Below are 22,561 nucleotides of genomic sequence, written 5' to 3' on the forward strand. Positions count from 1 at the left end.
TGTGCTTTCATGGGAGCAAGGAGACAGGACAGATGGAGTCAGAGACTGATTCATCTCTCTTTGACCATCCACCATAAAGACCGAAAAATTTCTTGCTCTTTACATGTTCCCACCTCCTATCCCCTGCTGCCTTTTTGCTACAGATCCTTCTTTGAGGTTAACTGGCTACACAGTTTGCTTATGGAATGGTTCATATGGGTGTCACCTTTCATCACAAGGCCACCTGTCTTTGTGCTGAAGTAGATTAAAGAGTGTCCCACCTCCTCCAATTCTGATGGTTGCAATGGCTGGAGAACAAGGAAGAAGAGACATTGTGGGTAGGCTGAAACCACATCAGCTATATATAAACTCAAGCCTTCATCAGCAAACCTTAATGACTTCACCTAGAGCACATAATGAATGTCATAGAATCATAGCATCATCAAGTCCAACTGCTGTCCCTGCACAGGATCACCCCAAAATTCACACCATGTGTCTGTCCTGTGCGCTAGTAGGCTGCAGAAATATCAAACTTGTGAATAGAAACAAACAGCTGAATGCATTAACATTTTTATCCAGAAGAACTAGGTTTGGAAGAGGTCCTCTGTCCACTAACAGCTGGACCTCTGCTCTGCCCCCAGGACATGATGGCTATCTAGTGCTCTTTTTCTCTATGCCTGGTGAATATTTTCTGGCTGTTTGTGTGATTAAATATAAGAACTGAGATGTGTGCATGAAACAATTGTTCAGCATAGTAAGGGCCATGAGGAAATGTGATCTGACCTAAGACTGCAGCCCTTTGTACATGGACATATCTCAAATCCCTTTCAGAAAGGGAGAGCTATGTGACCTAAATATAACAGCTATCTACTTTCCATGCCAGGCTTTACAGAGAAAAACTCCTTCAACTTCAGCAGGTCTTGGACTGGCCCATCCGAGAAACAACCAATAAACTCACATAAAATTAGAGCTGGGAGAAATCTTGAGGATTAATCAAATCAATATGCATAACTCGAGGAGGAATGTGGCTGGATCTAAGACAGTCTTCTGAGATGATGGATCAGTGGAGGGTATGGAAGACTATTTCAACATCTACCATCTTTCTCTATCGGTGGAAAAAACTGAGACTGAATATTCCTAGACCCAGTAACAAAATGTTTAAAGCCCTAATATCTGACTGGCTGGCCTGTAATGATTCAGTCTCCTTTTCTTCCTCCGCTGCCTTCCCAAGGGATTAGTGAAAAAAAATCTATTCTAGATTCATCTGTCTCCTTCCAGTCCCCTTTGTCCCTACTGGGACAGAGAAGACATGCAGGTGTTTCTGGTTCACAGACCTTGTCAGATTTTTATAGCCTGTGGTCAGGGGTCTTCAACAAAAAGAGCTGATCCCACCTGTATGAAAACTTCCTAGGGAACCTGGACCACTGTCAGTCTACCTGACAGCATAATTAGTACAATTCACTGACACACCAGGCCCAGGGGTCTACAGGACTACTGAAGTGGTCAGAAAATGGAAGAGCCTCAAGACATGTCCCAAGATTTGTCGACCTCCACACACATAATCCCCACCAACACACTGGGGGGACCTTCCATGGTGGTGGCTCCTTCCCATGAGGGTTGGTTACTAAGCCCATCTAAGTTTCAACGTGATGCTTTAAACATAAAGCAGACCCCTAGGATCAGATGACAGCAATTGCTCCCACTGCATCCAAAACACTGTCTCTCAGTAGAAAAATATGTCTGGAATGCACTGTCATTGTGTTACACAAGGGTGCAGTTTCACTGCAGAGGTTACAGTAAACCCCCAAAAGATGTTGGCTGATCAACAGATCATGCCATAAGACTCTGCTCAGATTTCTTTTGGCATTGCTGCCTTGAGACAATTCTAATTAAAACCAACTGGTCTTAACTACATTTAGTGATATTTATTTGGGTTTTGATGCTTCTTTTTTTCTTCTGTTTTATCCATATGGCTGTAATAACTTTCTGAAGAAGAAGGAACAAGCATGTTGGTGATCAGCTAATGAGAACAAGAGCTGGATAAAAGGGGATGTCAAACCCAACTGAAGGGCATGATATACCAATGAACTGGCCATAGGCAAGGGAGCTGTTGAGCTTTATTTTTTGTAGGGTTGTGACTGGAAACTAAAGCAGCTAATTGTCATCCCTGTGTGATCGAGAGGCTGGGATTAGTTCTGATTCCTAGCGGGAATCCCAGCATCCTGACAGACCCTGGAAGACCATCTAGTCCCATGGCAGGAACAATTACATCTATGCTCTTCCTGACAGCAGTTTGTTTAAACTCACCTGAAAGCTTTCCAGCAGGCAAAAGTTTTCCATCAGACGGATTCCAGCACACAGTGTTCCTCCTAACACAGAGTTTCTCCTAACATTTGAGCAGAAAGATTAACTGTCCTGCAGTTAAGCTCTTGATTATTACAGACATCAGGAAGAGAGAAGTTTTGTATGATCTGAGACTTTTTTTCATGTTCTTGAAGGTCATCAATTTCTTGCCTTCTCTTCCTCCCTCTCCCATCTGATTTCTCTTTAGCCCAAACGACCCGCTGTTCATCCAGCCTGTCTTCACAGTTCATATTATCTGGGTCCCTGTTGTGAGGCACCATCTGGGGGAAGTCCCCAAATAACAAACGTACTTCTGTGTCTCTGTCTATCTGTCTACAGGATTTGATGGGTTGTCATTTGGGTGAGATGGGTGGGCTGCATAGCACATGGCCATCTCCACTTCACAAGAGTAGGCACTCACTCCTTACCAACCAGTACTCATCGGACTAGGATTTACATAACTGGAAGCCACTTCCCTTCCTCCCACCCTTTAAATCAACTTCTGAGCTAGTGGTGTAACAAGTCAGATGGTCATATGGCTCCTATTACCTTGAGATCCGAGTAACTCCCATCATTTCATCCAACACCTTGTGAGTGGTGGCCAGGGATCTGACGTTCTGTGAAACCATGCATTTCACAGCTGATGAACCAGAAGGGAAAATCTGGAAGACCCTGTGTTTTATGAGAGTGGGGAGAACAATGCTGTCATCAGATTGCACTCAATTTTTCCCTCTTGGCTGTCCAGATGTAAGCAAAGTTGACGTGCTGTTTTGTTTCAGACTGTGCAGTGCTGTTGTGAATGCAACTGTTCTCTCTAAAGCTGTCACTCAGTGTGACACAAAAAGTGACAAAATCCAACTCTACAAAACTTGGACAGCCCACCTGGTGCATCTTCCATCTGACGTGTTTATTCTTCTTAAAACTCTCTTTTTCTATAGTTTTGCTATGCTGAGTGGCTGTGTACAGGGAGAGAGGCCCAGCAGGCTGACCTTGACTGAAAAACATTCATAAAACTCGTCTCCATAAGCAGCTGTGGGCAGTTCTCTTTCTTTACAGAAATTTTGGCCAGCTGAGGATGGGAAATGAGATGTAGCAGTGTCCATTACCACGTGTACTCTGCATTAATTTCATTAGGTTCATTTTGCACAGTTACAGAATTATGGAATGGTTGGGATTGGAAGTGACCTCTGGAGATAATCCAGTCCAACCCACCTGCTAAAGCAGGTTCACCAGAGCAAATCACACAGGATCACATCCAGGTGGGTTTGAATGTCTCCAGAGAAAGAAACTCGACCCCCGCTCTGGACAGCCTGTTCCAGGGCTCTGGCATCCTCAAAGTAAAGTTTTTCCTCATATATTCCAGTGTTGCCCTGTCATTTGGCACCACTGGAAAGAGTCTGGCTCATCCTCTTGACACCCACCCTGAGATATTTATCAGCATTGATAAGATCCCTCTCAGCTTCTCTTCTCCAGCTGAACAGCCCCAGCTCTCTCAGCCTTTCCTCATAAGAAAGATGCTCCAAACTCCTCAGCATCTTTGTGTCCTTCTGCTGAACTCTCTGCAGTAATTCCTTGTCTTTCTTAAACTGGGGAGCCCAGAACTGAGTGCAATACTCCAGATGTGGCCTCACCAGGGCAGAGTAGAGGGGGAGGATCGCCTCCCTCATTCAGGTGAATCCCAGAAAATAATCCTAGTTGCAACATCTTCTGAAGATACACTGAACAATTGATCATGACTGCACTTCCACCAGAGGAGATCTGAACCAATCACAGCATCTGTCTTTTCACTCATGCCTGTGGGACTGAGACTTGTTCATCAAATAGGTCTTTATATATTTGTGATATATATTTGTGATATATAATTGTGATATACACAAATTCATATATATGTATCTTCATAAATGCAAAATTTCCTTGACAGATTCATTGAAATGCATTGTATTTTTCACTTCCTGCTATGCATTTATGTCTGTACACAATAACCTACACATATTCATCGGCATGCACAAAAATAAATACGTACTTCTGCTCCAGATAAGCCAGTGTAACAAGCCAGCTAGCCAGCACATCTGCTTTGACATCAGAACCTCTGAACATTCTTACAGAACCACTTTTGGGTTTCGGGAAATAATTTAAAATGGTCAAGCATATCTCTGGTTTGTTGACGTCTACAAGTATGAATTGGAATAATTCTTTACAGGAACTATCCTCTTCTATTACATCCTTGTGGTGTGCTGCAAAACCAAGATATGACTGGCTTGAGCTACTGGGGATTACATGTCTCTTATCCTATGAGCTGGAGTCCAAGGTCCACTTGTGAGCTTAGTTCCAGCATAGGTTAAGTTTTGATGTGCTCTGAGACATCACTTTGGGATCTTGAAAGGGATACCCAACATGTCTTCAATTGCTGTCAAGTGCTAACCACTGGTAATAAATTGCTATTTTGGGAGCAGAAAGGATCACCTTTCTGTGTGAAGGACATCCTGCAGACACCACTCAAGTCTTAGTTGCTTCTGTAGCAGGTTGATATCCCCTTTGGGCATCACAGCATAGAGGACACTTGGTGGAGTGCAGGTTCAATGTTGTGTTTCCCATGTCCTTACCCCAAAACACCTTTTGGCCTTCCTCTGTACAATATCATGTCTGCAGAAACTCTTGTGACTGAAACTGGGCAGGACCAGGCTATTATCTACTTTATGTATTTTTTTTTTAATTTCTATCAATGTTTGTCCAGAGATATAGATGTTGTCTGTGAGGATGGGCTTGTTTGTTTTAATTTGGATGTTGTTCACTAGATATGCTTGGACTAGGCTGTATCTTAGTAGGAGAGTTTTATCATTTAATGTATCTCACACAAAAAGCACAACCCATAAGGACTCCCTTGGCTGAAGGAGCAAGAAATCCTGAGACCAGAACCTCAATCTTCTTTCCCATGTGTCTTCCTATAACACAATCATAGGACCGTTGCAACGTGCAACCCACCTACACTTGTCTTCCCACTGCCAAGTAGTGTAATTTTGATCTCTTTGGCAAAGTCAGATGGATAGGCTTGGCAGATGCCTGGTAGGTCGACATACTAAAGCCATTTTGGACAAATGTATGAGGATTATAGTGAATGGGTAAAAGAGTTTATAGAATCATAGAACGTCCTGAGTTGGAAGGCACCCACAAGGGTCATCAAGTCCAACTCCTGTCCCTGCATGGGACAACCCCAAAATTCAGACAATGTGTCTGAGGGCATTTTCCAAATGCTTCTTGAACACTGTCAGGTTGGGGCCGTGACACCTCCTTGGGGAGCCTGTTCCAGTGTCCAGCACCCTCTGGGTGAAGAACCTTTTGCTCATGTCCAACTTGACCCTCTCCTGGAACATCTTCCTGCCATTCCCTTGGGTCCTATCATTCGTCTCCAGAGAGAAGAGATCAGTTCTTCAGATGTATTCTCCGTGTGGAAAGGTATCCACCATCATTAGCCCTTTCTGTGATCAGCAGAGCACAATGTCAAAGGAAAAATCTTCAGCTTAAAGTAACACTTGAGAGGTAAATGATACGTACTTGCCTCCTCAGTAAAAAAATGCATATTAAATAGAAGTGATTAATGACAAACAACTTTCCAGGTCCCCAAATCTGTGCCTCTCTTATCTCAAAGGAGATTCAGTGAATGTTAACAGTGGATCAGCTGACCAATCATAGAGCTCATGCAGTCCTTAGTCATTAGATATCTGTCAAAATCTTATTCCAGCTTCTTGAGTCTGTAAGTGAGAAATCTCTCTTGGTGCAACTAAAAAGCTAAACGAAGGAGAGGGAAGAGTACAACAAAAAAGGGCAAAAAGGTAATTTTTGAAGAACAGTGGAAGTTCAATTAGGTGTTAAGACCAAAATATGTGTTTGGTGGACACCTTTTCAAAAAAGATCTCAGACTCCTTCAGAAATGTGCCAGCTGATCAACAAAGAAATAGAATCATAGAATAGTTTGGATTTTAAGGCACCTTCAAAGCTCATCCAGTGCCCCCCCTGCCATGAGCAAGGACATCTGCACCAGCTCAGGTTGCTCAGAGCCCCGTCCAGCCTGGCCTGGGATGTCTCCAGGGATGGTTCAGCCACCACCTCTCTGGCCAACCTGGGCCAGGCTCTCACCACCCTAATTGTAAAAAATTTCTTTCTCATGTCTGGCCTGAATCTCCCCTCCTTTAATATAAAACCACCACCCCTTGTCTTGTCACAACAGGCCCTGCTAGAAAATGTGCCCCCATCTTTCTTATCAGTCCCTTTTAAGTACAGGAAGGCCGCAATAAGGTCTCCCCGGAGCTTCTCTTCTCCAGCTGAACACCCCAGCTCTCCCAGCCTGTCCTCCCAGCAGAGCTGTTCCAGCCTCGGGTCATTTCTGTGGCTCCTCTGGCCCCTCTCCAGCAGGTCCATGTGTGTCCTGTGCTGGGGACCCAGAGCTGGACCAGCACTGCAGCGGGGTCTCATAGAGTGGGGCAGAGGAGCAGAATCCCCTCTCTTGACCTGCTGGACATGCTGCTGTTGATGCAGCCCAAGATAAAATTGGCCTTCGAGGCTGCAAGTGCACATTGCCAGGTCATGTCCAATCTTCCATCCACCAGTATCCCCCAGTCCTCTCCTCAAGGCTGTTCTCAATTCATTCATCTCCCAGCCTGGATTGATACCAGGAGTTGTCCTGGTATCAGTTGATAATATAATAAGAAGAGGATAAGATGATAACTAAGATAATAATTACTAAACAAGACAATAAATAATTAATAAGTAAATATTGGATAAATTATAAATAAATAATAAATAAAAATATAATAAATAAATAATAGATGATTAATAAATAAGAGGATAAGATGATAACTAAGACAGAGCAAAAAATGTAACTAGAAATGCACCCAAGGGCAAGTCCTGGGGGGTTTGCATGGGAACTGAGGCTGAATTGTGGGCTGAGTTGTGTCTGTATATCCCAAACTGATCCACGGGCAGATCTAGATCTCCTTGTACTTTGCACATATCTGAATACTAACTCATCTGCCAGAGCTCATCTCTCTTTTCACACCTCCGTGGTTTCTTCAGCCAAGCGGTGCCTGGTGGACAGTCCCCAGGGTTTCAAGACCATGGAGTGGAGCTAACCCTTGAGTCCTTCAGCCCAGGACATTCCCGTCATTCCTCTGCCAGGCGACTCTATGTGACTATTGTTCCCAAGTTGTTGATTCAGATTAGGTTACAGCCCTTGATGGGGGGGTGGGTTGAATTTCACAACCAGGGCAGGAATTCTACCGCATGAAAAAGGAAGATGAGTATTTTGGGAAGTGACATTAACGTTACACCTGTGACATCACAAGAAAAGACTCTGTGTTCCCTTTTAATATCCCCTCTACTTACTAAAACAAACAAAAAAGAGCATCAATACCAAGTGAATTATTTACTGTTAAAACATTGCCTTGTAAAGTTTAGTAAGTATGTTCCCATCACATAAAATGTGTCTCTTCTGCAGGAATTATATTCAGCCCCCAGGATGTATAGTGCAGTGTGGAAGCATAATGAGAAATTTATTTATTTCATAATTCTCTCACAGACTCTCTATTTGACCTTGGTCAAATAATGTATCCTCCCACTAAAAAAAAAAAGAAAAAAAAAAAAAGAAAAAGAAAAAAAATAGAAGATATAGGATAACACTCCCCACTCCCTTTTTTTCCTCCTGTCACTTCTATGTATATTCCAGATTTTTATGTTTTTATTTCTATATTTTGCACTTTTTTTTCCTCTACCTCTGTAAGTAGCAAGCTGGAACTGTGGTTTCTGCTGGTATGTCAAGATAGTCCTGTGACTCAAGTGATAATGATAAAATAGAACAAGGTGTAAATTATTTTAACCATCACTGCAAAATTGCCTTTATGGTTATGGCCCAGAATTTTAAATATCTCTGGTAATAAAAAAAAACAGAATAGAGAAATAAGTAGCAGGGTCATATCATGAGTCTTTATGGTTCATTTGAAGCTGTTAGTGCTCATCTTCAAGTAGGATTTGGCCTTCAGAAATCAGAAATGAGAAAAGCTGGGTAAAACTATTATTCTTGTTGAACAGAAAGTTCCAACAGAGGCGGGACTTTTCGGAAGCTGTTTGTTCTGCCTTCATCTCCCATCACATCAGGAGGTAATATAAGCTCCAAGCTTCCCAAAGCTACCCTTGATGCTGTAGTTGTGTATGTCCTGGGAACCTCCTCTGATGGACTCTGGGCTTGGGCTTTGGGAAGGAGTGAGGAGAGACAGCTCCCAGAAAATTCATTAGTGCTTCTTGCACATCACTCTGAGAGCACTGGAACAGAAAAATGGGAGTCTCAGACTCAGTCTGGGACCTTTGCTAACCCCGAAGTTGCAATTCTGCAGCAATTACCACAACTTCACAGCTTGAAAGACAGTTTTATTCAGCTGGAGCTCATTTCATATAACTAACTATCCTGATTAGTCTTCCAGGCTTCTTGTCTGGTAAGTGGAGTGATACAGATGCCTTCGAAATGCAAGTGAGACAGATTGCCAAGAGAACGTGATAAATTGCTCTTTTTCCATGGAAGTTTTTCTGTTAGTTCCTAGAAGGGAACCTGGATGGACAATAATACAAAATAATATTTGTATTCAGGGGGATGGAGGAAAGAGGGACTTATAGATTCAGTGTGGAAGCGAAATTGGCTTTCACATGAGTGTGCTGCCTTTTGGTGTCTTCAAATAAAGAAAAACTCAATTGTTGGCCCTGACTTGAGATTTTTTTTTGATGTTGAAAACAAGAGTCTTAATTACATGATATTGAACAGTATCCAGTGCTAAGACTCTTGAGGTGACTGGTAGACTCCAGTTTCTGGAGAAGTTCAGAAAAAACTTTGCTTTTAGGAGGTCTGAACTGCCACTGTAATTAATCTAAGTCAGGACAAAAAAATCGGTGTTTGATGATGGGTCTGGGTGAAGAAGCTTCCCCAAATACCTATCACATTCCCTCCAGCGTGTGATACATTGGTTTAATTTAAGTGACACAAATTTATGCTACAGATTTGCTTGCATGTGAATGTACACGGCGGGGTGGGGTATTCAACTTTTTATAGATGATTCCATTAAGGACGCTGTGTGATTAATTATCTCCTGTGTCCAGTACCAGGTCAGAGAAGTCTCCTGAGATGTCATCTTCTCAGACTTGGCTGTGAATCCAGATAAATTGCCTTTTATTTTTTTAAATTATTATTATTTTATTTTATTTTATTTTTTTCTTGCGACCACCACTGGCCTCTTTTGGGTCATTTTCTTAGTATAGAGCTAGATGTCTGTGAATCCACTTCAGGTTTCTAGAAGAGGGCAGCTGCTACATACAGTCCCTGGGATTGTTTTTCAGTTAATTCCACTGAAAACAACACAGCTTGGAAGAAAGCAAGAAATCCACCTTTGTCCCCCATCCACCCCACTGCACTGCAGCTGCCTCTGGCAGTGGTTTAGTAACAACACGAAATGCTCAGCTTTGAAATTTTCAGCAGCCACATTGCAGTACAAGTGGGGAAGAGTCAAAGGCTGTAAAAATAGTTGCAGTGCTGTATGAGCTGCTGGTCTCATCCAGTGCCAAAAAACAGAGAAAAACAGAAAGGAAGGACAGCAAAATGCCACAGCACCACTGAAATCAGCCATGTGTATCTCATTTTCCTAATAATGGGGTTTATAAAGTTGAAAACACCAGGTAATGATGAAATGGTGATAGTAGAGGGGACTTGTGGATAAATCAACATGCATCAACCACTTTTGCCTTCAGCATCTACTCCAGCATCTGCAAGGTCACCCTGAAAATAAGTGTTTAATTGCTTGCTAGATAACCAGTGATCAGGGTATGGGTAGTAACTTATTGTCAACCTATCAGTTGCTGAGGCTGATCATTTTACTTTGCTCCTGAGAAAATAATGAGTTGACTTGCTTGTAGCCCGTAAGTATAAAAGGAAGAAGTGTTCTCAGACTCTGTTTAGTCCAGAGGCAAAGGCATAAAAACCTGTGATGGATGGAGGCTGGGGGTAGGTATGCTCCTTTTGGAAATAAAGGAATGCGTTATTTTATTCCTTTCCTGAAAAGAAAATTGAAATATCCTAGTGGGGATGAAATGGGCTGTACAGCTATGAAAATGTGGAATTTCCTCACTTTAAGCATCTGAAAGTTAAGCCTTCAATGCAAAAGGCCAATAGATATACAGAGAAAGAAAAGTCTAGAAAAATATTCATCCTACTTGTTATAAAGGCCAAAAGTCAGAGAGAATCACCAGCTGGGAGTGTTTCTCCATTTTGACAAAGAAAAGGCAGAGCTGATCACTCATCTAAAAACTAGACGTTTCATTGATGCTAAAGCTAAGTGATGTTACCATCCCCACACATTTCTAATAGGAACGAGATGATTTTCTGAAATAAATATAAGGCTATACCTAGAAGAAGTCGGCTACCAAAGTCTGCAAAATAGCTGTTAATTAGTCCTTTTGATTGACATCCAACACTCTTTCCTTTCAATGAACTACTGAAGGATCCTGTTTTTTCCAGGCTTTTACTGACTTTGCAGCAAGACTTCAGAAGTTTGTTTAGGTTGTAACACAGAAAGCATTTAAGTTCTGTTCCTTGTCCCGTAGTACCTACATAGTCTCAGGATCCGTTATATACTAATTTTCTACTGAGTCTCATATGTCTTCATGAGCAAGAGGACATTCCCATTGAGTTTTGTGTCACCAGCACTGCTTTGCTGCTTGGTATATTTAATTTTATGTTTTCTAGATAAAAGATACAGCTTCTTTCTTTTTTTTTTTTCCCCTTCTTCTTTTATCCACACTCCCCGCCACCCTGATGAAGAGCAAACATATGTTCTCCTGATCCCAATAGTCAGAAAGTAAATGATGGTTATTGCCAGACAATCTACTATTCTGGTCCATATCCACAGCTGGTATAAATCAGCATAGTTCCCTTGAAGTTGGTGGAACTCACTGATTTATAGCAGCTGAAGAGTTGGTCCAAAGGCAGGCATTTGCTCTGCTTTTGAGCTGATGTTTCTATAGGGAACAGTGGTAATATTGGTCAGATAATTCACCCTATGGAAACTGGCAGTGGCAACAGTAATCTCAGAGAAAAATCTAATTTTTAGCTTTATTTCTGCCCTCCTCCACCTTTGCTCATGGCAGATTCCCATCAGACAAACACTCTCTGAGTGGGACCATTATATCCCTCTCTCTCCATTTGAATACAACCCCTTCTGTTCTTCCTTCCAGTATCATCTTGTTTTGTCATAACCACTCAGGTGCCAAGGCATGGATGGAAAACATGATGAGCTCTACAGATAAAAAATAGGGACAGCAATAGAGATTTCTTGGACGTTCCCCATCTGTTTGTTGTTTGTTTTTTTTTTTTTCATAAATATATTTGAAATGCCATTGCCATTTGAAAATATCTGACTTTCTGTTTATAACTTGGGTCTATTAAAGTACAGAGGTTGAGTAGCATATGAGCAGATGTGGTTTGGAGCTTGCTTTCTTTGTCCCACAGCTGACAAGACATCTGCTGTGCTGGGGACTGAAAAAGCAGAAAAATAAATTGTCTTCTGCTTGCAAATCTTCTAAAACCACTTTTTCTCTGTTCTCTTGGGAAGACACTCAAGCTGTGGCCATCTTACAACTCTTAGGACAACGTTCCTTATTGGGAAAAGTTACACAACTACTTCTGGTTGGAGAGAGAACATCTTTGACGTGCTCTCAGCCTCTCATTTAAAGATGTCTGGAGAGTTTCCATCAATGGTTGTTTTTGAAAAGAGCATTGAAATTTAAACTCAAAGGTTACTTTTATTTTTCACAAGAAAAAAGGTTAATGAACAACCTACTTGGGGAGGCAAGGGTATGATGTTACTCTGTTGAGAAATCAGGTATCTGAAAACTGATACATTTTGACCCCAAATAGTTCAATTCAAATATCCCACAGCGATATTTCATGAAAAGTGTTGACTTTTCCCACATCTTAATTTTCCTCAGAAAGAGGAGATTCACATTCTCTACACAATCTCCTCTGTTTGGTCTGAGGGGGAGTGTGGCAAATTGCAGTAAATGGAGTAAGATTGCTAGATAATCTCATCTAAGCTCCCTTTCCTATGGAAGGTTGGACCAGATGATCTTTTGAGGTCCCTTCCAACCTGGGCTTTTCTGTGATTCCACTAAAATTGGACAGAGAGACTTATCAAGGATGAGAGAATCATAAAGCACTGTGTCAATATTCCTAAATTTAAATGACTCAGATTTTGGCCAGAATATTTTGTTGTCACTTATGTTCTGTTTTCCTGGTTCTTAAATGTTTTTTTTTTTTTTTTTTTCCTCTGGGAAATGTCTTGATGAGCTCTTTTCTCTTTGAAGATGATCCCTGTCTATGTCTCAGGAGAAACTTATCATACCCTGATGATCAAGAAAATTTTAGAAAATTCACAGCTAGCCCAGCCTCTCATGCAGGACTCTAGGGTGACTCTGGAATAGCTTTTTGGCACTGAGATCTACTGCTAACATCTGTTGTGAGCACAGCTGAAAAACTGAAGAGCTCTTCCCCCCAGCCCTGCCCTTCAAAAACTATTAATAGGGAGAGGGATTTTTGGTCGGAGTTAGTTTGGTGGGTTTTTTTGGCAGCTGCTGGGACTCCAGGGATCCTCATGGAAAAGGCGAATGGGGGATTTAGGGCAAGATTAGCTGCACTGATTTGGCTGTTTGCAGAAGGTTTTACAGGGCATTGGAGTATCTTTAATCCATGGAATTGACCCAAGACATCCACCCAGCAGTAGTTAGCCAGCCCTGCATGTACTTAAAACTCATAATATAGCTCCTTGTTTTGCCTTGACATTGTATATTTAAATAATGATAAGCATACACATATGCAGTAATCACATAGAAGGGGCTATTCCCTGCCATCTATGCTACATTGTGATGAAAAAGCAAAGAGAAGAACTACCTGAAGCTGTGAGAAAGGGTTGTTCTGTTAGGGTATTTTGGTCATCAACAGGTCTACACAAATAAACTAAACGGAAGTCAGGAAGGAACATGCCATGGGTCTAGAAAAGGAACAGGCAGGTAGGAGACTGAATAAAATCCTGAGGTATTTAATTGGGATTTTTTGGCATTGCCAGAAGCCTCCTCTCCAAGCAGAACTGACAATTTACAAAAAGCGGTAGGACAACGCAACCATTTTGATTTTGAGAGAAGTGCAAAAGATCTTTTCTGTGAACTGTGCCAAGCCAGGGGTATTACACGTATACATTATCATGAATATACAAAAAAACCATTGAGATAATCTTTGACGGTATGACTACTGAATTTTGGCTGAGAATCAGACTGAGGTGAGCTTTCAGCCACGTTTCTGGATCATCTTTGCTATTATTTCTCTAATGTCTTTTTATTAGAGAGCAGCTGAGGGTCAAAAAGCCCCACCAACAATCCCCACAATGGTGCTTTATTTATGGAGTTTGGAAGGGAAAGTGCAATATGACTCTCCTCTTTATTATGGTCTCTTCTTATCTCACAGAGGTAAGGTGACAAGATCCCAAGCTGCTCTTGAGCTGCTGCTGGCATATTAATTGCCTGATATTTTCCAGTTCTGTTTTCAGTTCAGGAATAAGACTCGGTGTTTTTTTTCAAATATTGTGTAAAACATGCTTATGTCCTAGGCTGGTGTCTTCTCAGGTGCTGTCCTTGTTATTATGGCTACTCTCAGAGCACACACTGATTTGCACTGCAGTTCTGCTGCTTTGAATTAGCAGAACCCAGAATTTGTTGGGTCTATGCTGGCTCCTGCAATGTCAATTGAGAAGTCTGTAGTAAGGGAATGTGGTGAAATTACTCCCTGGTGTTTCTTCAGGTCAGTAGAATGCTCTTACAGTTCTGCAGCCATGACTCATTTCAATGCAGAAATCTATGCAGCAAAACTTTTTACAGGGCATGAAAACAATACATGATTTCAGTTATGTCTTTGCAGAAATATCTACAGCTTGCAAAGTTTGCAGAGATTGCTTATTCTGATCAGCAGTGTATGTCAGGTACTTTCCACACTTAGTTCTTATTTGCTCTGGACAGAAAATGTGCAAATAAGGAATAGAAACCTGCAGAAAACCCTATACTCAGGGGCTTTGCAATATGAAGGAAATCTCAAAAGATGGAAATCTCAAAAGATGGAATTCAACCCAGGTAAGGTTAATCTCATTTAATTTAGGTGTCTACAATGCAAATAACTTTATGTGCACTTTGTGGCTCTGCTCCCATCACAGTCAACAGACATCTAGTCCATACATACAGTGTGATGCTGATCCATCTCTTTCAACCTTAGACATCTGTGGCTTCACTCGGTTGCTCAGATGCAAGGATCTGGTGTCATCTAAGAAGCCTCTGGCTACAGTGGCCTCTCCAGATCTGTGTGGGTGTCCTGTAGTTTAATCAGGGGACGGAATTCATTTGCCTGTGTAAGAGTTTTTGGAGTAATTTCTGATACCCTGTCTGAGATGTGTATGGGACTGGTAGGTATGTAGTTATGGCACAGACACTACAGGAGTCTGAGGACCTTCTACAGAGGCATTTGAAGACCAGGTGGGATAATTTAGTGCATCTCTGGTGCACCTCCAATGCAAACAAATACCACCCTATAACCCAGGGACCAAATGTAAGTTTTACCTTAGGGGAGCTGGACTGCTCCCCTGGCCGCATTGGTTATAGTGAGTGGGTCAATATGTTGGTAAGCTGCTGTCAGAAACTTCTTCCCCAGGTGGCCACACATAGACTGGGACTGGTGGACTCCATCAGAGTGGATCTGTGGCTGTGGTGAACTGAAAAGGATGAGAGTCTGGGCTGGCCACAGTGAGCAGACAGATCTCTGCACCACTTTTCATGGAGGCACATCCCTTTTCTACTACCAGATCCATGGAGGGGACCAGAATTGAGTTTCCTGGAAGATGATGGGCTGCTGGGAAAAATGCAATTCTACAGGCGGTCCCTGAAACACTAAAACACCTTGGTCAGGAGCAGCTCATGGCTCCTGTTATAGACAATGCTCCCAAAGTGTCCTCTTTGATTAGAGGAGTGAGATTTGCTTCCCATTACCCCAAAAGCACAAGTCACCATTACTGTGGTATTCATGCTATTGTAATGATGAATTTATTACTAATACTGTGGCATTGCCTCAGACCAGGTAGGATATGGACCTGCATGCTATGGGGTACAGACAGAAAGCTCAGCCCTTCCCCATTCCCCCATCCAGGATCTCCAGGATACCCAACTGGCTTCACTTGTTGAAGCCACGGTGGAGACAGCAGTTTAACAGGGGTGGACACCTTTCTGCTTAATATTCATGTTGCACTTCAAAGCTTCTTGTGTACTGCCAGTAATGGATGTGCCTCAATTTGGAAGCAGTTGGGCAGGATAAAGTACAAACACTTTTTTAGCAAAGCCACCCAGAGAACCGAGGAGAGCAGAGAGGAAGACGCTGGGGGGGTCAGGCTGACAATGGTGTCGAGAAAAGCAGGTCCCAAAGAGGTTTGAATGGCAGATTATCAGGATAACATAGTAAACAAAAGGGATTTATGATTCAACTGATATTTATTTGAAATGCCAACACAGATCCCCTTTTCAAATATATTGTTATTTGGTGGGTAGTTGTCTTGTTACTGTGAATGATTTTTTTTTTTTAATTAAAAAAAAATTAAATCTAGGCAATGTGGAAGTGACTGTGTCTCAGAGAGCCACCTCTTGATTTAGGAAAAAGACTCAAGCAAATGTAGATCTGAAAATTTTTAACTCCAGTTTTGCTTTGAAGGAAGGTTATTTAAATCAAAGTAAGGCTGGGATTAGAAAAGCTCCAAATGGTTATCCTTATCTTAGTTATTTTAATAGGAATTTGGCATTCAAGTCCCTAAAATGGTCTGGAAAATCTCAGCCATGAGGACGTACTGACAGACACCCAGTGCTATCACAAACCCTGTGTGTGCATGTGTGTCTGTGTGTTTACCTGCTCCTTAGATCCATTCTACTATAAGCCATACTGGTTCTTTTCACCTTCCCAAGAGAAAACCAGTGTGTGATCTGAGGCACTAATCCTCCCCTATGCCAGCTGACATTTTGATGGTCAACCTCCTATACAGCTCCATCGTCGTGGCTAAATATAAATCTGTGCTTGTCTTTTAATGAACTGCCGCACAACAAAGGCCAGGGGTGCCCCTGGAAGAGAGATGCTCTGCAGCAAGTGAGCTGGGAAGTGTTGGCATGGCCCTGGGGAGGATAAACCCCATAGATGGGACCTGAATCGTAACCCAGCCTCCCCTTTGTACACGTACACACATGCACACACACACCAAAAATGTTTGACCCAGCCTCAGCCCTAAAACCCCCAAACTGTCTTTCCATTTAAGTGCCAACTTGTAACAATGCCATATCGGATGGCTCTAAAATAGCTGTGTAAATGTCTTGTCCTTTTATAGCAGTGGCCCTATTGTAAGCTCTGGCATGTGACAGGTCTGAGAGTGACACCATGTGTGACTTCAAGAGACCGGACAGGGATAAAGACCTGTGTGCGCCAGTGATTTATCCCGCAGCAGCCGCTACTTTCCTGTCTGTCTGTCTGTCTGTCTCCTTCTCTCCCTTTCTAAAGCAGCCCACCAGCAAACCAACATGCCTCCAAAGAAGCCTGAGCCTAAGAAGGCCGAACCCAAGAAGGAAGAACCCAAACCAGCACCTAAACCAGCAGAGCCAGAACCCAAAAAAGAAGTTGAATTTAACCCAGCTTCTATCAAAGTACGTATCTTTTCACCTGGCATGGGAAGAAGCAGGCTGGTGGGGCTTGGGTTGGTGGTGGTTCTGACAGTTGTGTATTTAGGGCTGTGAGATGACATTTGCCAAAATCAGCTCTTGGTTTTCAGCAGAAAGTGAGCAGCAAACGCAATTGCCACAGGTAAAGTAAAAGTGGAGCAAAGACACGGTGGATTCTGCTGAACAGAGAAGCTAGAAGCTGAATCTTGTTTTATCTGAGGGTGCTCAGACCTGTTTGTCTTATCCCTAAAGCAGCACATTTAAGTGCATGCAAGCTTTACTGACCTTGGTGGGAAACTTATTGCTCCTATGCAGGCAATATTGCAGGTAGATGCCAGGAAGGCTCGTCTGTCCTCAGGGCTGACCACGGACTAACCAACGGCCAAGCCCAGCTGGTAGGCTTGGAGTAGGCTTGGAGCATGGGTTGAATTCATTTCTCTCTGCCCACAATGCGTCACTTTGGTAGACATCACAAGTCTAGGACTTCCTTGAAGTGAGCCAGTGACATCTCCCGTGATTTTCCAGAAAAGCCCAACTGAACTACAAAGGAACTGTGTGTGTGTTTTGGAAGATAGAGATAAACTGAGGGAAAAATCCATATTTCCTGAATGACCTGCTACTTTCAGGTTCTGCCCCAAGGATTCCTTCAAAGGGCATGAGCCTTCTTGTACTCTTTCTCCTTTAAATATATCTCTGCTGGAAAGAGTCACTGCTGATCTCAGCAGTGTTTGCTGAAGTCTTGCTCCAAATGTGTAAGGACAAGATTAGGTTTCCAAGGCCATTTTGGAAATAGGTTTTGGGAAAATTTGGGGTCACTACTCTAATCCTGCACTGCCTAACTGACATTACGTTGTCCTTTTAATGAACCACCCCCTTGTCAGGCAACTGCCGATGTTTAGGAAACACCCAGGGTTTTAAAGCCATGAAATAGGTAATTCCAGTGCAATGATGCTGAAGATCTGTTTCTCTTTGAAACACATTTTTCAATAGGAATTGACTCTTCAGCAGATATCTATTTAACAAAAAACCTCTCTCTGAGAACGATGAAGAGAAAGAAATAATATACTCATCAGGAAAAGACGGTGAAATGGACTATCAAAGAGTGACTTCTTGACTTATAAACATGTAATAAGTATGTAAAGATCTAAAAATGACTAGTTCCCCTTTCCTCCTTCTGCACCACACATGTCAGCAGGTGATGTCAGAGACCCCTGCATGCATATTTAGGAACAGCTTTCCCATAGTGTTTGCACAGTAAATGCCACATGATGGATAGACGTTGCAAGTCATCGCAGGATTTATTTGCAAGGCATTGTCCTTTGGGAAGAGGCATTGCCCTTGGTGAAAAGAAGAGGAGCTTTGCAGCATCTCACAGGTTTCTTTCTCATGGGCCTTTCTGCCAGGCAATGACTGGCTGTAAATCAGCACTATTTTGTTGATTTGTTTAAAGCAGCCAAATTCTTGCCTGTTTGTCTTGTTTTGTTTTTTTCAAGAAACTGAGAAATCAACAGGGGAGTCCTGGTGGTCACCTATGCTTCTGGTGAGCCAGAGGACATGAGACAAGTCTAGATAATGTCTAAGAGGAAAACAGACAGAGCTTCACTGGCATCCATGGGACCAGATCCTTGGAGCTTAGGTGTGGGATTAATGTCTCTGATACCCTCTCTTTTTAGCTAAAATAGTAAAGTTTCCTCCTCAGTAACTACAGGAAAAAGAGGATGTGTTACTCTGTCTCTTCAGCACGTCTCCTGAACACACTGCGGGAGGTCTCATGGGTGGCTCGGAAATCCCAAGCTGTTGAGACCGTCTACTTCTTTGACATTGTTCTGGCTCTTGCAGCTGTAGATTTCTGACAGAGGAAGCACTGAAAGTGGGTTTGTCCTGCCTGGAATCGTAAAGAGCTTGCAAATCTTTCAGTTTAAGTGCTGGCAGGGGAAAAAAAAGAAAAAAACAAAACAAAACAAAACAAAAAAAAGGAGCAGTAATTTGCTGCTATATCAAGAAATAATCAGATTACAAGAAATTTGATTTTGCATTAGTTTTTAGACTAATGAGAAAAGGGTTAGCACTATGCTCTGAGAAGGACTTGCACCATGACCTTGGGCAAGTGGTGGTGGTGGGATCCAGCTCTCTGCTAATGTCTCCGTACTTAACATTCCTGCACTGTGAAAGGAGGAAGGGACAATTGCAATAGCTTCTCTTAGAGGGCACAGATACCTTCAGGCAGGGTGCCAGGACATTGTGGTAACATTCAACTGGGATCCTATGACATTGTGGTATAAAGGGCAGCTAAGTCCAGTAGAGAGATGAGTTGTAATTAAAAAAAAAATTACATTTTTATCCAAATAGTATATGAAACCAACTAATTTCTGCTTTTTTTTTTTTTTTTAACTTGGCACACTTATTAATGCAAATTCTTTTTTTCCTCTCCAGCACAATTTGCAATTATGGAATATTTTGTTTTTTAAAATGCTAAAAAATATGTATTGAGTTCCTAAGAAAAAAGTAAATCCAGTACTCCCATGATAACATCTCTTAATCTTTGCAGAGAATATTCCATTATCTGCTATATACCAAATTGTATTAGGGAAAGCATCGATAGATGCATGGTTTGGGTCTGGGGTATTTTTTTTTTTTTTCAAAACTTTTAACGAGGGGAGATTATATTCTCTAGAGACATTTTCCTGGGAATTTTTCAATTAAATGTTTCTAGTCAAAAATGCTTTTGTCAAAACTGAAGCTATTTGTGCACAAGAGATGGGTCTGGCAAATATATTTTTCCCTGTTTCATAAGCCTATCTCTGATGGAGCTCAGGCCATCTGGTATAGATCAGAATACCTCCCTAGATCATTGTACAACATTTGAAAAAAATGCTTTAATGAGTTTTGAAATTCTCCAAACATCCCATTTCTGCGTTCCAGGGTAAAACTGGTTCTTGTTTTCATGCAGAAGATAATCCATAGTGTATTAAAAAAGAAAAAAAAGTACCAAACCAAAATGTTAAAAATTATCAAAATGCATCTATTGATGGAAATGTCTCAAATTATCAATACTTCTTCTCAGACTTTATTGCACAATTTTGTATTTGGAATTTTTAAACTTTTTGTTTAGACACTAAGAAGTCTCAAAACCAAAATAGTTCCATGGAAGGGAAAAATGCTGCTTCTTTCATTTTTCTTGACTGTTATAGTCTACTGTAATGATAATGTTAGATTTGCCCATTGTCTTTCTCTTGCTGCTTCATGGTCTCACTCTGTAATTGGTCTATATTGAAATGTCAGTTATAGTAGCCTAAATGTGAGATACATCCCCTTAAGTAAAGGTAAACTAAAAAAGTCTGAAGTTTTAATGTTACTCACATAAGCATTCCCACAGTATTTGATCCAGTACGTAGAAATTTTCAAAGTAGATTGGGTGTGATTGAATGATGTTTTCCACTCAAAGAAAAGAGTTTTTTGGGTTTTTTTGTTTCTTTGTTTTTCTTAAGAGTTTGACTGAGTCCACGAGGAAGCCTTTTTTTTCAGGAAACCTCCTTAATTTGGGGACCAGATTGTCCTGAAGAGATCTTGTAGCAAGAATATTTTCTATACCGTATATCTAATTCATTTCTACCTGAATGCTATCTTTAAGCAGGGGGGCACATTTTGCCAGAAATACATTCTGCTCTCTTGAAACATAATAAGGCTGATGCAAAACAGGATTCATCTGTTATGGACACAGAAAGTGGGACTGACTCATGTAGCTTTAACCATAGGAAAACTGATCATTGATTTTAAACAGATCATCTGTAATTAGGAGAGAGAAACTCTCCAGAGGTTTGTCTCTTGCAGTAGTGTTAACTATCTATATTGGGATGGACTCATCACCCTTTGGAGATGCTGTTGTTAGGGGGATATGAGACAGGTATTTGAGTGCCAATATTTCGGCAGCTAAAATTAGCTCAGATGATGTATGCTCAAAGTCCAGTGAGTCCTGGGTACGCAAAAGCCACGGAGAGACAGCTGGTGTATGTGAGGACCTGGAAGGGACACGGCTTACCATATAGAGTTATCCTTAATAACCACATTTTCCCTTGTCATCACTTGATATACTTATTGTAGCAGCATGCAGTAATACAGGTGCCGGGGGAAAAAACAGTCATCGTTTATTTTTGTGCAGTGCTGTGATCTTGAGGCCATGTGAAACCTGTTCTCCCCGAAAGGCCCTGCGGGCTTCTGAACAGCTGCAGGGATGATAAAAAAAGAAAAGTTTCTTCCCTTTTTCTGCAAGAAAAAAAGGAAGAGCATCTGGGATGGGAGCAGTCAGGAGGGGAATACACAGGCATCGTGCAGCACCAGTAAAGGTGAGATCCCACCAGACTTGTGTGATCAGCTCCAAAGCATCATGCGTGCCGTGGTGCGATGGCAGGGATGCAGCCAAGCAGATGTGCAGGGGTGCAGGTCTGAGCATCCACTGCAGCATGAAACAGGGCTGAGGGCGGCCACAGTCTGGGGAAAGGGAGGCAAACACAGACTCATAGAATCATTTTAGTTGGAAGAGACCCTCGAGATGTATTGTATCAGGAATAGTGTGGCCAGCAGGACGAAAGAAGTGATCCTGCCACTGTACTCAGCACTGGTGAGGCCAGACCTTGAATCCTGTCTTCAATTTTAGGCCCCTCATCATAATAAAGGCATTGAAATACTAGAGAGAGTGCAGAGGAGGCGACAAATGCGGTGAGGGGCCTGGAGCACAAGTGTGATGGGGAGCTGTTGAAGGACCTGGGGCTGTTTAGCCAGGAGAACAAGAGGCTGAGAGGAGACCTTATTGCTGCCTACAACTACCTGAAAGGAGGTTGTAACACGAGGAGTTTTGGTCTCTTCTCCCAAGTAGCAAGTGATAAGACAAGAGGAAAAGGCCTCAAGTTGTGCCAGGAGAGGTTTAGATTGGATATTAGGAAAAAATTCTTCATGAAAAGGTTTATCAGGTGTTGGAACAGGCTGCCCAGGGAAGTGGTGGAGTCATCATCCCTGGAGGAGTTTAAAACATGTTTAGACAAGGTTCTCAGGGACATGGTTTAGTGCTAGAGTTAGGTCATGGTTGGCCTCGATGATCCTGAGGGTCTCTTCCAACCAACATGATTCTATGATTCTATGATCATCGAGTCCAACCATAACCCAGCCCTGGCACTGCCCCATGTCCTGAGAACCTCATGTCCGTCTGTCCAACCCCTCCAGGGATGGTGACTCCAGCACTGCCCTGGGCAGCCTGTTCCAATGCCCCACAGCCCTTGGGGGAAGAAATTGTTCCCCAGATCCAACCTCAACCTCCCCTGGCGCAACTTGAGGCCGTTTCTTTGTGTCCCTGTCTCCCCTCAGCTCCTGTTCTCCAGCTGAACCCCCAGCTCCCTCAGCCGCTCCCATCACACTTGTGCTCCAGCCCCTTCCC

The 22,561-nt window shown here is 42.3% G+C and overlaps 1 protein-coding gene across 1 annotated transcript in view; it reads left to right on the top strand.

Annotated features, from left to right (window-relative positions):
- The first annotated feature begins 16,897 nt into the window (after positions 1-16,897).
- Positions 16,898-22,561, top strand: part of MYL3 (myosin light chain 3) — a 36,442-nt gene continuing 30,778 nt past the window's right edge. The window contains exon 1 of the mRNA XM_065628019.1: positions 16,898-17,118. Coding sequence (XP_065484091.1) covers positions 16,996-17,118 — 123 coding nt within the window. The 5' untranslated portion in view covers positions 16,898-16,995. The remainder of the gene's footprint in view (positions 17,119-22,561) is intronic.

This window comes from Caloenas nicobarica, chromosome 2 (assembly GCF_036013445.1).
Source record: "Caloenas nicobarica isolate bCalNic1 chromosome 2, bCalNic1.hap1, whole genome shotgun sequence".
NCBI classification, from domain to species: domain Eukaryota; kingdom Metazoa; phylum Chordata; class Aves; order Columbiformes; family Columbidae; genus Caloenas; species Caloenas nicobarica.